The sequence below is a fragment of the Medicago truncatula genome, chromosome 3, assembly GCF_003473485.1.
Source record: "Medicago truncatula cultivar Jemalong A17 chromosome 3, MtrunA17r5.0-ANR, whole genome shotgun sequence".
NCBI classification, from domain to species: Eukaryota; Viridiplantae; Streptophyta; class Magnoliopsida; order Fabales; family Fabaceae; genus Medicago; species Medicago truncatula.
Genome location: NC_053044.1, coordinates 10,116,799 through 10,133,559, shown reverse-complemented (window position 1 = coordinate 10,133,559; position 16,761 = coordinate 10,116,799). Strand labels below are relative to the sequence as shown.

The 16,761-nt window shown below is 32.5% G+C and overlaps 3 protein-coding genes across 3 annotated transcripts; all 3 read left to right on the top strand.

Moving 5' to 3' along the window:
* The first annotated feature begins 5,791 nt into the window (after positions 1 to 5,791).
* Positions 5,792 to 6,910, top strand: LOC11438269 (F-box/kelch-repeat protein At3g23880). The gene has a single exon (XM_003599170.1). It carries the CDS (start codon positions 5,792 to 5,794, stop codon positions 6,908 to 6,910), a length of 1,119 nt encoding a protein of 372 aa, XP_003599218.1.
* Positions 6,911 to 12,662: 5,752 nt separating this feature from the next.
* LOC11419620 (F-box/kelch-repeat protein At3g23880) lies at positions 12,663 to 14,343 on the top strand. The gene is made up of 2 exons (XM_003599169.1): positions 12,663 to 12,737; positions 13,513 to 14,343. Exons 1-2 carry the CDS (start codon positions 12,663 to 12,665, stop codon positions 14,341 to 14,343), a joined length of 906 nt encoding a protein of 301 aa, XP_003599217.1.
* Positions 14,344 to 15,232: 889 nt separating this feature from the next.
* LOC11445580 (F-box protein CPR1) lies at positions 15,233 to 16,414 on the top strand. Its single transcript, XM_003599168.1, has one exon. It carries the CDS (start codon positions 15,233 to 15,235, stop codon positions 16,412 to 16,414), a length of 1,182 nt encoding a protein of 393 aa, XP_003599216.1.
* Positions 16,415 to 16,761: the final 347 nt, after the last annotated feature.

Sequence of the window (16,761 nt, the reverse complement as noted above, 5' to 3'; positions counted from 1 at the left end):
TCTGTGTATCTGAATTAGTGCCTAACATCCTTGAATGAACCCCTCAAAAAAATCATCCTTGAAAGAATCTTATTAACATATAATTAGTGCCTAAATGATTGGATAATTTTGTTCTTATTAACATATAATTTTTTTATTATTGGACAAATAAAAAAAAAAAAATTTGCAACCTATTCTAAATTCAATTTTTCCTTATTTTGCCTATTTATTAAAAACGTCTCACGACATCACGACTCTTGTTTTTTTTACGTCAAAGATAATTTCATTAGAAAAAGTCTGGCATTAATAAATCAAATGTCAAGACTGTAGAAATATGAGGTGGAGTCTCTTTGATCCATATGCAGTCTAAATTATTTAGCTAAATAATGACCAATACACTTTTTTTCTTGTTTTATTTAAGGAATACACTTTTTTTTTCTTGATGCAACAACAACCAATATACTTAAATCTATTTGACACTTAGTAAATGATAATTCTATTTAAGTTTTTGGTGTTTCTTTTTATTAGTTGCCCAAAATTTAATACTATAACAATTAGTGTTTAGAGATGCTCAACGCAAGTTATTTTGTCATTAGTCCTTCTGTAAACTTCAAGTTAAAAAAAAAAACTGTTAAAACTATCTGTGTGCCACGTGGACCAATTATTTCACGCCACGTGGCACACTACAATTAAAATAAATAAAATAAAATAATTGCTATTAGAAAAAAGAAGAAATGAAACGCAGAAAGTCAGTAGCTTTTAGAACAGTGGCGGAGGAAGAAATTATAGAGTCTGGGCAAAAAAAAAAAATCGTAAAATGTTACTTCCTTCCTACGAATAATTTCATATTTCCTGCGGAATCGGCAGGAAATCCTAAGCAAAATCTGCAGGAAATGTGTTTCCTGCAGAATTTACATAAAAATCCGCAGGAAAAGCCAAAAGTTCTAGTAATGGCTGGGATTACTACAAAGAAAATAGGAGCTGAGCTTGGGCTAGTGCCCAGGCTAGCTGGGGGTGGCTCCGCCCCTGTTTGAGAAAAGGGAGAAAATGGCTTGTAGGTTTCAACTTGCTCCAATTCGATTCGTTGCCTTCCCTTATGTTTCAGTTTCGATTTCGACTCCATACATCAATTAGATTTCGACCTCCATCATCATTTATGCAATCAATTTTTACAGAAAATGCTTGTTTTCAGCACGTAATCGATTACAATTTATTAGTTCGATTTCGCATTCTCGTTTTAGTTTCTAGTCGTGTTTTCATTGAATTTATGTTCACTGTGAGCTGTGTTTTCCGTTGGAAGATGTTGTCTTCGTTGTGAGCTGTGTTTTCCCCTTTCTAAAAGTTTCTGCGTTTCATTTCTTTCTTTCTATATATTTTCTTCTTAATTTGTTATATCTAATTAAATAATAATAGTAATATAAAATCTAATTAAAAATCAATAATTTTTTTTCATTTTCTTTAATTCTGAAAATTGTCTTGTAGTGTGCCACGTGACATGAAATAACTAGTCCATGTGGTACACCGTTAGTTTTAACATATTTTTTTAACTTAAAGTTTACAAAAGGATTAATGACAGAATTTTACTTGATTTATTAGGATAACTATTTTCCATGTTGTTACTTTTATTAATGTTATTTATTCTATGCTTGTTCTTCTTATTGCCGATTTCACGGATCAATTTTAAATCATTGTCGATGAAATCTACAACTTGAGAAATAGCCATGTCATATGTTATTGTGGCTTGAATTTCTAAGATTGGAGATACGGTTTAGATATAATGTATGTTCACTGCTACACATATGTCTTGATGGTTGCTTCAAATCTTGAAACATGCATTATTAACTGAATATGTTATATATATAGGGAGCGTATTATGCCAGAACTCTTATTTTTTATGCTAACTGCTACACGTATATCATATGTTTCCCCCTCCACTAAATCATTATGAGGTTTAATCTTTCTTCAATCACTTAGCAACAGAAACAAGTTTATGAATGGATAATGTTGTGCAATAAAATTAAATTATAAATGTTAAGAATTGTCGATAGAGGAAGGAGGCAAAAAAAGGGCAAGAGAAAGACTCGATGTAAGTTGTTGTTAAGCCGTTATAGATGGAGGAACCCACCATATTTCTAATAAAAACATTAATCTAACTGGTTATTATAATCTAGGCGTTGTTGTTTTGTCAAAATAATAATAATTTAATAACGAATATGGATTTATGCGAGTCTAAAAACTTAAAAAAAAAGTTAATTTTATTCTATATGTGTTAATATTTTTACTAAACCCAGTTAATTTTATCTGTACGTGCATCTATAAATTTACGAGTATTTATAATATGATATATTTTATTATATTTGTGTGTATTTCTTAAGATATTCATCCTATATCAATCTGTGATAAATTTTATTTGCAGATATCATATAGAGAATTATTTTCTCTTCTTGAATATGTCTAACTCGGGCAACGCCAGGTAAATACACTAGTACACCTTAATAAGAATAGCATTTAAATAAAAATTAAACATTTGAATATTATTTTGCACGTTACTTAAATAAAAAAAATGAAAATCGTTGTAATTCTTATTATAGTATGTGGACAACGATTTTTGATTTTTTTTTTTATTACTTATTGTATGTGCACAACGATTTTTTTACTTATTTTACATTATAGCATGTGCACAACGATTTTTTTTTTCTTTCTCAAAATTGATTATTACCCATAAATTTATTGTTTCTCAAACGTTACTCTTTATAACATATACAGATTATGTATGCTTGAATTTCAAAACCTAAACTTTTTTTTTTAGTGGTCGGGGTTTGAATCTCGGACCTTGCATATTTTATACATTGTCCCAACCAACTGAACTAAGCTCACGAGGACAAAATTTCAAACATTTTAAACAATTAAAGGAGTTTTAAAACTAAAATTAGTGCAAACAGTAACCGAATATAAGTATGATTAATTTCGATATAACAATAAATATAGGCTTAAATATGCATTCTGTCCCTGTAATTTGGGCGCGTTTTGATTTTCATCCTTGTAAAAAAGAAAAAATTAAAAACATCCCTGCAAAAAAAAATTTGTTTCTTTGTTTTCAAAACATCCTTTGATCAAAATTTAAGTAATATGCCAAACAATATTCAAATGCATAATTTTTACACTGATTGGTAGAAGTACTAGTCACCAAGCAGAGTTAATGCCAATTTCCACACTATGATGAGCTACTGCAACTTCAGAGTCTAATATTGGAATGCTTGATTTTAGATGGATTTCTAGGTTGTGAAACTACACTGTGAGGTTGTTGCTGAGTCTGGTTTTTCGTATTATCCTTCTCTAATATTAGATGGATTTTAGATACTTCTCACCCTGGCGACACTGCCAGCTCGAAAACATGCTTTCTGTTTCACACTTCCCGCCATGGCGAGATTTGGCGTGCTCGACGAGCCATGAAAGTGCCGAACGTGAAAAACAACATTTTAGTCTAAAAACCTCCAAATTCAATGTCCCATTGCATATTTCAAGCCTAAGAATCATAGTAGTACTGGTAAACACATAAGATTCCAAGTATTTGTTAATTTACTTAGCATAACATAAAAAGGGGTAAAATCATGACCTATAGCTTCAAGCTAATCATGCATGAGAATCACACAACCCAAAGGTAGGTAAGCTAATCTAAGCACTCACTTAGTATGTTTCTGAAGTTGGCTTCAAGGTCCAAGATCAAGCCACCCAAACCCTAGCTTCTTGATCTTATGACATGAAGAAGGAAGTGGAAATCAAGCTTAAACCCTCTCCGTTCGTATCTCTTTTTCCAATTGCGGTGTCAATGAGTTTACAAGATTGAATGGCGCCAGGCGAGGGCGCCGCTATGCCCCACAGCTCTGCTGCGGCCGGCCCCCGGACTATGCAAAGTTTATTATTGCTTCTTTGATCATGAAGAAACCATAACATGCACAAGCTCATGCTCCAACTTCCAACTTTCCCAAGGACCAAACCCTAGCCTTGAATCTCTTCTTGTGAGTGAAAGAATTGGAAAACAAGCTTAACCCCAAGTTTCCAATCTCTTATAGGATCATGTAGGAACCAAATCTTGATCATAAATCATTAAAGGAAGGAGGTTTTGATGAATTGGTGAGGAAGGGAGAGAGAGGGTCGAAACTTTCTTAGAGAGAGAAAGAGCTTGAGATAATAAAATATTTTGGGCCAATTTCTCTTAAGGCTAAAATATGGTTTTGTTCCCTGCAAATATGCTTCGTTTTGGTTTTAGTCCCTGTAAAAAAAATTTGTTGTTTTTGGTCCCTGCAAATACGCCTCATTTTGGTTTTGGTCCCTGTCTCCACTTTTGAGATGATTTGCATACGTGGCACATGATGACTGAACCCATTTATTAGAAAAATGGTCCCTGCAAAATCTTTTGATTTTGAAAAAGATCCCTGCAAAATATTTTGTTTTTGAAAATAGTCCCTGCAGGGACGATTTTCAAAAACAAAATTTTTTTACAGGGACTAAAACCAAAACGATGCATATTTGCAGAGACAAAAACCATATTTTAGCATTCTCTTAAATACCCCTTGTGGCCAAGTTATCGAATTACCCTTCATCTTAAAACGTACTTAAACTGAACCAACTGAAAAAATATCGCTAACTGATAAGTGGGATATTACGATGCATGTTTGCTTTTTGTATAAATTATATTTATAAACATTTTAATTTATTTTCCTTATAAAAAAAAGAAAATTTTAATTTATTTGAAAGTATATTTTCATCTTTACAATGACAACTGTGATACATGTGTTTAATTGATATTTTTTTAATTTTCTATAATTTTGATGGAAAATTGTATCTTATATTTTGTTTAGATTATACTAACAAGTGCCTTTAAATTATGACACTAGTTAAGAACTCAAAAATAGAAATAAATTATAAATTTGATGTGGAAAAAGTTCATTTTTAAAGTTTCATGGTGTTGAATACATCATCTCTAAGATAAACTTTCTTTTTTAAGCTTCTTAACAAGTGCCCTAAGAGCACTTGTTAGCATTTCCCTATTTTTGTTGGTAAGAATCGTATCTTTTTATTTATCTAGTAGAAATAAATGGTGGATTCTAGGCGAGGGACGTCTATCAACGGTGAACCGCGATAAACACACCAATAGATTAAATAGATGGTTCAGATTATACTATCCTAAAATGGTTTCAACCAATGTTAGTATGTTACTATTCGCCTTGTAAACCATAATCAGATATGTTCTTCCCCTCAAATTATCGGCAAAAGTTATGGTGCATAAGCTATTTCCTTATGCACCGTGCATAAACACATCACAACCATCAGATTTCTTTTATTTTGAATAAAAATGGTTTTGGCTCACTTTGGGGGTGTAGGAAGCAATTATGTTGGGATTTATGCACGGTGCATAAGGATTTCCTTATGCACCATAACCACTCCCCAAATTATCATAGACCAAAACCATGAACCCTAAAATTAACCAATCTTCTTCAACAAACCGCAATTTCCCCCTTTTCAGTCAAAATCAGAAGGTAAAGTACAAATCAAATACCATCAAATTGAAAGCATTTGCAACCACCCCCAAAAAATAACTTCGGTTAGAATTGTGTTTATATTGTGTTTGGGGTTTAGACCATCTCTAATATTAATATATGTTTATGGTTATAGTAAATATGCAAATTGAATTATATGTTTTGATATTCATTTTCATTTTTGTTCTAAACAGAACCCTGTTTTCGAACGAATATCCTAATTCTGGAATTCACATAGTTAGCATTTGTTTCGCACAAACCATTCTTGGGTAATGGCGCAGGGAAACAAAGTCCTTTCATCTCAGTCACTCACGCCGGAGCTTCCAACTCTTCCTTTCGATCTAATTGCTGAAATTCTATGCAGGCTTCCTGTGAAGTTTCTCTTTCAACTTCGATGCGTATGTAAGTTCTTTCATTCTCTTATTTCTGATCCAAAATTTGCAAAGAATCACCTTCAATTGTCAACAAAGCGCCACCACCTCATGATAGCCTCTATGAACAACTTGGCTGATTTAGTTCTATATGATTCTCCAATCCACTCAGTTTTTTCTACTTCTACCATTGTTACACAGACACAACTTTACCCTCCTAATACTCTCACAAATGGATCTAAATACGTGGACGTATTGTGCTCTTGCGATGGCATTTTTTGTTGTTTTCTCAAGCCTGGTTCTTATGTTTTGTGGAACCCTTCCATTAGAAAATTTAAGTTATTGCCTCCTTTGGAAATTCGACGCAGACATGATACTTTTTTCATAAGCTTCGGGTATGATCATTTCATTGATAAGTATAAGGTCATTGATTTTGCTTCCAAAAATGATGTTTTTGTTTATACTTTGGGGACTGATTATTGGACAAGAATAGAGGACATCCCACATGATTACCGCATATATGGACGAGGAGTATTTGTGAGTGGTACTGTTAATTGGTATGCAGAAGGTGAATCAGATGATTATTTGCACTTTATTCTTTCTCTTGCTTTAGAGGATGAGTCATATCGACAACTTTTCCTCCCTGATTCTGATAATGAGTCATATTCATGGAGGTTGGATGTGCTGAGGGATTGCTTGTGTGTCTTTGAAACTAGTGATATGTTTTTGAATGTTTGGATTATGAATAAGTACGGAAATGAAGAGTCTTGGACTAAATTGTTCCATGTTCCTAACATGCAAGATCTTCACGGTTTCGAAGACAACTGCTGGTGGTGGAGTCTTGGACTATATTTGTCTGAGGATGACCGACTGCTGATGGAATTTAATGATTTTGAAAGTTACGATAGGAAGTTGGCTGTTTACGATTCCAAAACTGTTACTTTTAATATTCTTGAGTTTCAAAACAACTGTGCTCAGAAGCACCCAATAGTCTACATTGAGAGTCTCATATCACCTTAACTTAAAGCATGCATTCGACTTCAATATACATATGGTTAGTTGTTTGTTGTTTAATTTATGTCTGCTTTGATTCTTGGTGAATTTTGGATCATTGTTAATCAATGGTTGATGGAATCTATAGGTTCAACATTGCTTCTTATTTTCAATAGTTTGGTTAATTTGAGTTGTTGATTCTCACATATCTTGCACTATATTTTAAATAGTTCACAATCATGAATTGCATTAAATAGTTTGTCATTTCATTTTCTAAGATATCTGTTATGGTGTAGATGTTACAATGTCTTCTTAGACGTTGCACGAATTTCTTAATGTTTGTTTCAAATCTTGCAGAATACATTATAAACAAAACTGGATATTGCGAAGTCATTTTTTAAAGAATATTGAATATCCGTTTTTACCACACATGTATCTCAAGAATGGGATTATTATTTACTACTCACGCATATGTTGAGATCAATTTATTATTTATTACTGACTTTCTGACTATTGCTAGATACACTAGCAAGTATTGAATTCTATATTAAACTTTGCTTCTTCGACAAGGTTTCTGGAACATTGACATTGGATAAACTTTTCAACGCAGTTCTTAAAAGTTGAACTAAACTTAGTAATGTTGTCGATTGAATTTTTTAAAAAGCTGTTTTTTGTATATATGATAATGATTTTCTCTCGTTGTTTCTTATATTGCACTACTTGTTGCAGAGAACAGGTGTTTAAAGCATGGAAACAAAGCAGCTTATAAGTTATACAAATCCTATTGAACCTGGAAACAAAGTAGTTTTGAGTTTGTATTTTATTCCATTTTACCACAAACTTTAATTTGTATTCTGATGAGTTACTAAGACTATTTTAGTTTAATTATTTTTATCACAACTGCTACTGTTTTTTGTATCTTGCTACGTACTTTATTTCAAAAGAATGAAAGATGGAAACCACCTATAAGTGAGTGGCATCCACTTATGTTGATCTGCTTATTCTTTGGAGATTATAAACTGATAATTTGAGGCTATGATTGAATGTTAAAATGTTTGATGGTGTGCTGAGTGGAAATATGGGAAGTGGGTTGTAAATGGAACTATCTTAAGTGCAGTAATTTTATACACAAGGTCTTTTAGAAGACTTTTAGAATAGACAATGAGTCAAGAAATAAATTCACAATTTCATCTTAAAGTTCTACCGAGCAATAATTGGACATTTAGCTCTCCATTTTAATCTTTTCCCTCTTTTCTTTTGGGCTTTCAGGTTCTATCTAGTAGGAAATATAATCATAGCATTTTTAATTCATAATTTTTTTATACATGCATAGTACACTACACCATTTGTTGTCTCTGGCAACACTTCTTTAGGGGACGTGCAAAATTTGTCCCCTAAAAGTCCCTAAGACAACGTTTTATGATATTTGCTAGAAATAAATTCGCAACCCCTGGAAATCGTCCCCTTAGATACTTCTGGGGACGTTTTTGGAGCGTCACTCTATTATTTCTTTGGTAACAATCATGAATTGTCCCCTTAAATACTTTTGGGGACATTTTTGAAACGTTACTCTCTTATTTCATAAAAATTTCAACAACATCAAATTTTTGGTGGCAATCTTCCCTCTACACTTGTTCACCAAAATACAAATTTTCCCTCCAATCATTCTTAAAAAAATAAAAAAAAATAAAAACAAAATATTGCTAACACATCACGTAAAAAAAATAAAATATAGTTTTTTTTTGTAACATATAGTAATAATAATAATATATCTTTACGTAAAAAAAATATAGCTTTTTCTTTTGTAACACATAGTAGTAGTAGTAGTAATAATAATAATAATTATAATAATAATAATACACCGAACCGAACCACAAGCAAATCCACCGCCGGCGAGCTGTGACTGCGACCACTCTCCCTCCATCCATCATCGGTTCACCATCGCATCCTCCTCCATCTACTGTTTAGATTCAGCTATCTTCATGATGTAACAAATCAACATGATATGCGCTTAAACCGACACATATATGCATGTGGTACCAAATCACCTCAAGGTCGTCACCCATGATGTAACAAACACATCATGTGTAAGATTTCACACCCGTCTTACATTATCACCGAAGTAAAAGAGCACATCCCTTTTACAGCCACAAGACTCAACATGACTATGATGCATAGACATACAAGCAAAGACTCGACAATGCAACATCACTTCATAATAATCAAAACAATATAAATGACAACTTCCAATTATATTGATCACCTCAACAACAATTGCATTATCAAGTATTTATGTCACAATAATTAAGTCACAATTCAAATAAGAGTCATCATCACATTATCATCATAAACATCAATGATCATCAACATCATTCAACATCAACTACATCACATAGTTTCATCATTCCAAATATTTTTCATATTACAAGTAAAGAGAAAATACAACATCTTATGATCAATATCATATCCAGCATCTAACAATTCATTCATTTAGTTACATAAGGCTAGTCACGAATGATTATAAGATAATTGGCTAAAAAGAATCATTTCCGATAAATTCCATATATCAAGTGGCAAAACGGCCAACATTGATAATTTCCAAAATAAATAATTTATTCAAGTTTGAAAACTCACAAGATAATCTTAATCAATCATGTAGTCATGAGCTTAAGCCACTTACAAACTATTAGGCATTAGTTCAAAGTATAGCTTAAGTTCGTTTGAGAAAACCTAAGTTCACATTTTCCACATTCCCATCCGAAAATTCAAGTTTGACATGATTAAGACAATTAACCAACATTACAAGCTTTGCATAAGTCTATAGGAACTGTAGACCCAACTTGTAATCTTAGTTAGTTCACAAAAGTTCATTTTGACAAAATCCGATAATTCCCAAAATTGCAAGTTTCAACCCAACATGGAAAATCCCAAATTTGAATGAGTAAAACATGTTCCAGTAGGTTCAGGAGTTCAAACAGATGTTAAACAAGTTGAGAGGATCATTTTACAAAGTTCGGATTGACCTCCTAAGATCCGGAACCAAAAATCAAAGATGCTGAAACTGGGCAGGTTCGCTTAAGCGAACGAGTTCCAGTAGCTACCAGTAATGTTCGCTTACTCGTCACTTACCGTTTCGCTTAAGCGACCGAGTTCCAAAACTGACCATGCTGGTTCGCTTAAGCGAACAGTCATAGTTCTGCAAAAATATATTATGGGTTTCAACCCCTTTTTACCCAAAACTCCCAATTTTGATCCCCTAATGCCCAAATGTGGTTCCAAAGTTTGTTTTATAGGTCAATGCAACTAAAAGGGTTCACAACAACACAACAAACATGAAAACAATTGTCATTTGAACATAATTCACCAATCAATCCATTTTTACAAAACCAACAACAACAACTCATTTCTCATCATCAAATCATGAACTATGAACACCCAAGTCATGAATCATCAACAACAATATCACTTAACAACAACAACATCAATTGAACATGGTTCTCATCAGAACTCAACAACAACATAGCATAATTCAACAAATTGAGCATAATTCATATCATACCACTTTCACATACTTTGAACATGAAGTTTCACCAACAACAATTCAATTATCACCAATTTAATGCATTCAAACATATCATCATAGTTAGAGCACGGATTTTAACAACTATGAACAATTAACCACTTATTCAATTAAGCACTTAATCATACAACAATTTGAAAAATTACACTAAATGATTATGATGAATTCTAATCCCCTTACCTTAGTTAGCAATTAATCCTAGCTCAAGCTTCACTCTCCTATGATCTCACCAATTCTTGAATCGTCAAGCTTCTTCTCCTCTAACCCTTTTTCTCTTCTCTTCCACATTCTCTCTCTACCTCTGTCAATATAACTCTTATAATGAAAATGAATGAGATTTTTTCTTAAGACAAGGCCTATATAGGCTATTCCTCTAATGGTCTTAACCTAATACCTTAGTGGACTTAACCTACTCAAACACAATTCTAAAATGTTTCTACTCCCTCAACGGTAAAATACTAATAACATTCACTTAACTGTAACGTACTAACAACGATCAGTTAACAGTTTACAACTAATTACTACGCTAGTAACTTAGTAAAATAATGGTTCTCACTAAACACTAAAACTAATCCTCACCAAAAATTACTAATTTACCCTTACTTGCAAAATGACCAAAATATCCCTGCGTCCAAAATGACTAAATTACCCTTGTAACACGAAAATTCATTAAAATGCATCCAATGATAAATAATCACACACAAGCACATGTAAACACATATTAAAATAATTAAAATAAATCTAGCAAAAATCGGGCTTTTACATCCAACACTTACTAATCAATTTCAGTCGTTATATTAAACAATGTTCCATCTTGTTTCTTTTCATGTACTCTAACCTCTCTTAATATTTCTATTTTTGGTCGCACAATGATATTTCCTAATTCTCTGAGTATGCCGGTATTAACAAGCAATGAGATATTTCCTCATTTTAATCTCATTCACTCGGTTTGGTGTGCTTGTATTTGGACTATTTGGAAGAAAAGAAACAACAAAATCTTTAATAACAAATCATGTTCGGCACTTCAGCTCTTAGATAATGTTAAACCTCTCTTTCCGGTGGCTAAGGGAAAAATCTAAAATTATTCCTTTTGATTACCATAGGTGGTGTCTTAGCCCTTTGTTATGTTCAAGCATGGCATAATTGCTCGTTTCGTTTCTTGTTTCCTTGATTTCGGGTTTGTTCTTGACTTTGTATATTTTTTTTAGCCTCGTCTGCGGTATACCTTGTGATGGGGAGAGTGTGGTTTAGTCGTAATATAATTCATTTTGGCTTCTTCAAAAAATAAACACTTATGAAAACAAAAATAAATAAATTTTGTATTAAAACGAATATATTTTACACTTTTAAAACTTTGACTACACAAATACCTCTAAAGTACTATATTTGTTTTTTAACTAGTGTTCCATAAACATTTATTAGCATTTTGTTAATGCTATCCCCTCCGTTTATTTTTAAGTGTCATTTTAGAATATTAACACCAAAATAGCAAAGTGTATTTTTGCACTTTTTCTTCCTATTGTACCCTCATTTTAATCCACCAATATATACCTTCTTTTTTTTTGCACAAACTTTCTCTTTTCAATAAATTTAATATGTTATTTTTATCTTGTAACAAACATTCGTTAGATATTATGTTTTCTACAACAAATTCCTTTTTTTTTTGCACACACTCTCTCTCATACAAATTCCTATCTTGTTCTTGTTCTTCTATCTTGTCGAACGAGTCTTCAACTATTTCTTCCTCTTCACCTCCCATAAGCCGTTCCAACAAGTCTTCCACTTATTATTCCTTTTGAACATTCATGGAGTCTTTTATTTTATTTTTCTCTCATATCCGTTCTTTTACTTTGCACTTGAAATTTTTAATAATTCCTACTCATCTTATTTATATAATTTTAACTATTCATGAAATCATTATTATAGGTAACAAAGTTTTGTTTAAATTTTAAGATAACAAGAAACAAACTTTGTTTTATAAAACAAACAAACTTTGTTTAAAAAAAACAAACTTTAGTTTTCCAAATATATAACATTAATTAGTTTTTTTGAAAAAGATATTAGTAATTGACAAAGGGTATAATTGATAAATCATACCCTTAAAATATCAAAAAGACAGTTAAATAGGAATGCTATATCCGCACTAAAACAACACTTAAAAAATAACGGAGGAGTAATAATTATTCTAGATAAATGACAATGACTTCTAAAGGGGTACACAATCATCAACAACCTTTCATGGCACTGCTTGAGCTTGATAGTTCGCTTGTCTATGTTAGTATATCTCATTGTTACAGAAAATAATTATTTTATAACTTACTAGTGTATTTATCCGGCATTGTTCGGTTAGACACATTCAAGAAGATAAAGAAATTATATATATGATATCCGCAAATAAAATTTAGGCTTAATTGCACTTTTGGGCCCTTATCTTTTCAAAAGTTGCATTTATGGACCCCTAACTAATTTAAATACAAAACAGCCCCCTATGTTTTGATTCTTTGGCAGTTTTGGACCCCCAGTCTATTGTTTACTCGGTCAACGCTGACGTGGCACCCTAAGTGAGGTGTCACATGTCAATTTTTTTTATGCCACATGTCACTTCCACGTATATTCCCAATAAAAAAAGTTAAGTAAAATATCAAGAATTAGAAAAATATTTAATAGAAAAAAAAAAGTTAAGTAAAAAAAGTTCAAGAATTCAATAAAAAAAGTTAAATAAAATATTTAATAGATATGATCAAAAGTTTGTTGAGATATTTATGATAAATAAAATATTGATTTTGAAAAATTAGAAAAATAATAAAAATATTGCAAATAAACGTGGAAGTACGTGGCATAAAAAACTTTACTTTATATATATACTATTGATATTAAAATAAGTTTTTTTTTTTTTTACAAGAAAAAAATGTGGCTATTTTTATCCAAGTTGAATGATCTGAGTCATTGATACCAATCTATGAAATCCAATGATACTAAGTTGTCCACGTCAGTAATCCAAGTCGAAGTGAAAACCTAAAACCTCAAAGCTTATATAGTCGTCGCGCAGACCCAACTCGATTGTCCTGATTTTTTGAACAATGTTAACGTTTGTGATTTGCGTGTTTGCTCTTGCAACGGCATCCTTTGTTTCACCATTGAGGATCATTTCCCTCTTTTGTGGAACCCTTCCATTAGGAGATTCAATACTTTCCCTCCTTTGAAATATCCGGGAAAAGGAAATACATTTCTCGCTTCCACATTTAGCTTTGGATATAGTCCTTCAACTCACAATTATAAGATTGTTGCTGTTTCTTTCTTTAAGAACCAATATAGAGTTAGTGTTTATACTTTGGGTACCAATACTTGGAGGAGGATCCAAGACTTCCCATATTCTCACATCAGTGATAATCCAGGTGTATTTGTGAGTGGCACCATTAATTGGTTGTCATATGATATTTCAAGTAGACTTTTGAATGCCATTGTTTCTCTTGATTTGGAGAACGAGTCGTATCAAAATCTTTTGCTGCCAGATACGGATAAGCAACGTGAATCCTTGGGAAAGTTGAGGGATTGCTTGTGCCTCTTTACTAGCAGCAGCAGTGATATGCTTGTGGAGGTTTGGATTATGAAGGAATATGGAAATAAAGAGCCTTGGACAAAATTGTACAATATTCCTTACATGGGAGATCAAGTTTTATATCCCTATTCCAAGAGTTGTTGCTATGCTATTTCGGATGATGACCAAGTACTAATGGATTTTGAAGAGTTTTTGACATTGAAGTTGTTTGTCTATGATTCCAAAAATGGTACTTTTAATATACCTGAGTTTCAACATATTAGTAGCAGTTACTTGAACCCGGAAGTCTACATTGAGAGTTTGATATCACCTTATTCTTGATGTCAAGTTGTTGATGCTATGTTATGTCACTTGTGTTTGAGATTCAACTTCAAAATATATATGATTAATTTTTCCTTATGTTATTTATTTTATGCATGTATTGTTGGATGTAATGGTTGATGGAATCTTTAAGTTGAAAAATTTCGGTTATTTTCAATTGTTTGTTGGTTTGAGTTGTTTGTTCTCTCGTCGTACATTACTTTTTAAATTTTAAATAGTTGGATCATCGCATTAGAGGGTTTGTCATTTGATTTTTTAAGATTTGAGTTACGATTTAGATGATAAAATGTTCTTAATGCGGCAACAATTTCTTAATGTCTGAAAACATAAAAGATAGAACAATATGGTAGTTGTTGTTGGAATATTTTATATTTTATTATATTCCAATATCATTATGTGGGCAAATATCGTAATAATAATTATATTAGCTATTTATCAATTGTGAGCCTTAGTTGATTAGTGTTTCTTCTTTTACTTCTTTTTTTCATTTGTGCGAGTGTGCCCAAATAAAACTATTTGTGGTTGTGATTAAGCAAATTATCCTCCAATAAAACTCACTATTAAATTAAATGAAATATAATGTGATTTAGTGATCTATACGTGGAAAATAAGCTTGTGTGGTGTGGTGCAGTAGTAATTTGTTTATGCACATTACATAAAACCTGTTTTTTGTTATTAAGGTCTTGGGCCTTTTTAAAAACGTTGTATCTATGAAATGAAAATCATATAAAATGCTTGTTTCTCACCAATCGTCGGAACCCTAATCCACCAAAAGTGGAACCCTAATATTCAATTCACACCATCCAAATCTTACACAATATAAAACCATACTCTTGTTTCTCACAAATCGTTGCTTGAAGATCTACTTCTTGCGTTTCCACTCCAACAAATGAAGTTTGGTAGCAATGAAGACGACCGAAACACCATTGTCACCGGAACCCTACCCACTCTTCCCTTCGATCTGGTTGCTGAGATTTTTTGTAGGCTTCCGGTGAAGCTCCTCCTTCAACTTCAGTGCCTCGGCAAATCGTTGAAATCTCTAATCTCCGATCCTAAATTCACAAAGAAGCATCTTCAGTTTTCAAAGGCTTTCCAGCACAACCATCACCTCATCGTTAACATCCCGGGAGACATAGGTAAGCTAATTATGAAGGATTGCACAATTCCCTCTGTTTTCAACGCAGCTATGTCAACCTCTTGCATCAAGCCTACCAAACTCAGGTTCCCTGATATTTTGAACACTGTAAGTGCCTATAAGTTGTGTGTTTCATCTTGCGATGGGATTCTTTGTTTCACCTGCGAATATGATACAATTGCTGGACATTCTGTTGTTTTGTGGAACCCTTCCATCAGGAGATTCAATATGTTTCCTGTGATGGAAAATCCAGGAAAAAGAGTTCCCCATTCTACCAAATATAATTTTGGATATGGTCATTCCACTCATACTTATAAGATTGTTGGAGTTTCTTTTTTTCCTGACAAAAGTAATGAAGTTTGTTGTTATACTTTGGGTACGGATTGTTGGAGGAGGATCCAAGACTTACCATATGGCTCCACTAGTGCAGTAGGAGTATTTGCTAGAGGTACCATTAATTGGTTGGCATATGATTCTCAGAGTTCTTCACATAACATTGTTTCTCTTGATTTGGAGAAGGAGTCGTATCAAAAGCTTTTGAAGCCTAATTTGGAGACAGATAGTTGGTCCTTGAGGGAATCCATGGATTGCTTGTGCATATTTGCACGTTTCGAGAAATTTGTGGATATTTGGATTATGAAGAGATATGATAATGAAGAGCCGTGGAGTAAATTGTACCGTGTTCCTTACATGCATGATTTGGCTCAATTATACCATGCTCCTTACTTGCATGATTTGGATCTCAATCCCAATGACGATGCTTTATATATCACGGAGGATGACCAAGTGCTAATGTATTATAGAAATTTGGTGCAATTGATGTTTACTGTCTATGATTCCAAAAGTGGTACTTTTAATATGTCAGTGCCTCAAGACATTAATGGTTATTTTAATCCAGAAGTCTATGTCGAGAGTTTGATATCACCTTGTCCTTGATGTTGTTAATTAGATGTTATGGTCTGTCACTTATCTGGAGATTCGATTACAACTTATGTTAACTTAGCTTTTATTACTGTTATTTAGTTTATGCTTGTTCTTCTTATTGACGATTTCATGGATCATTTTTAAATTATGGCCGACGTAATCTACAGTTTGAGAAAATTCCATGTCATATTCACTTGCTCGTTAGTTATTATTGTGGATTGAATTTCTAAGATTGGAGATAAAGTTTAGATATAATGTATGCTAACTGCTAAACATATGTCTTAATGGTTGCTTCAAATCTTGAATAATGCATCACTAACCAAACTGAATAATGCATTTTTTGTGATCAGATATATCTC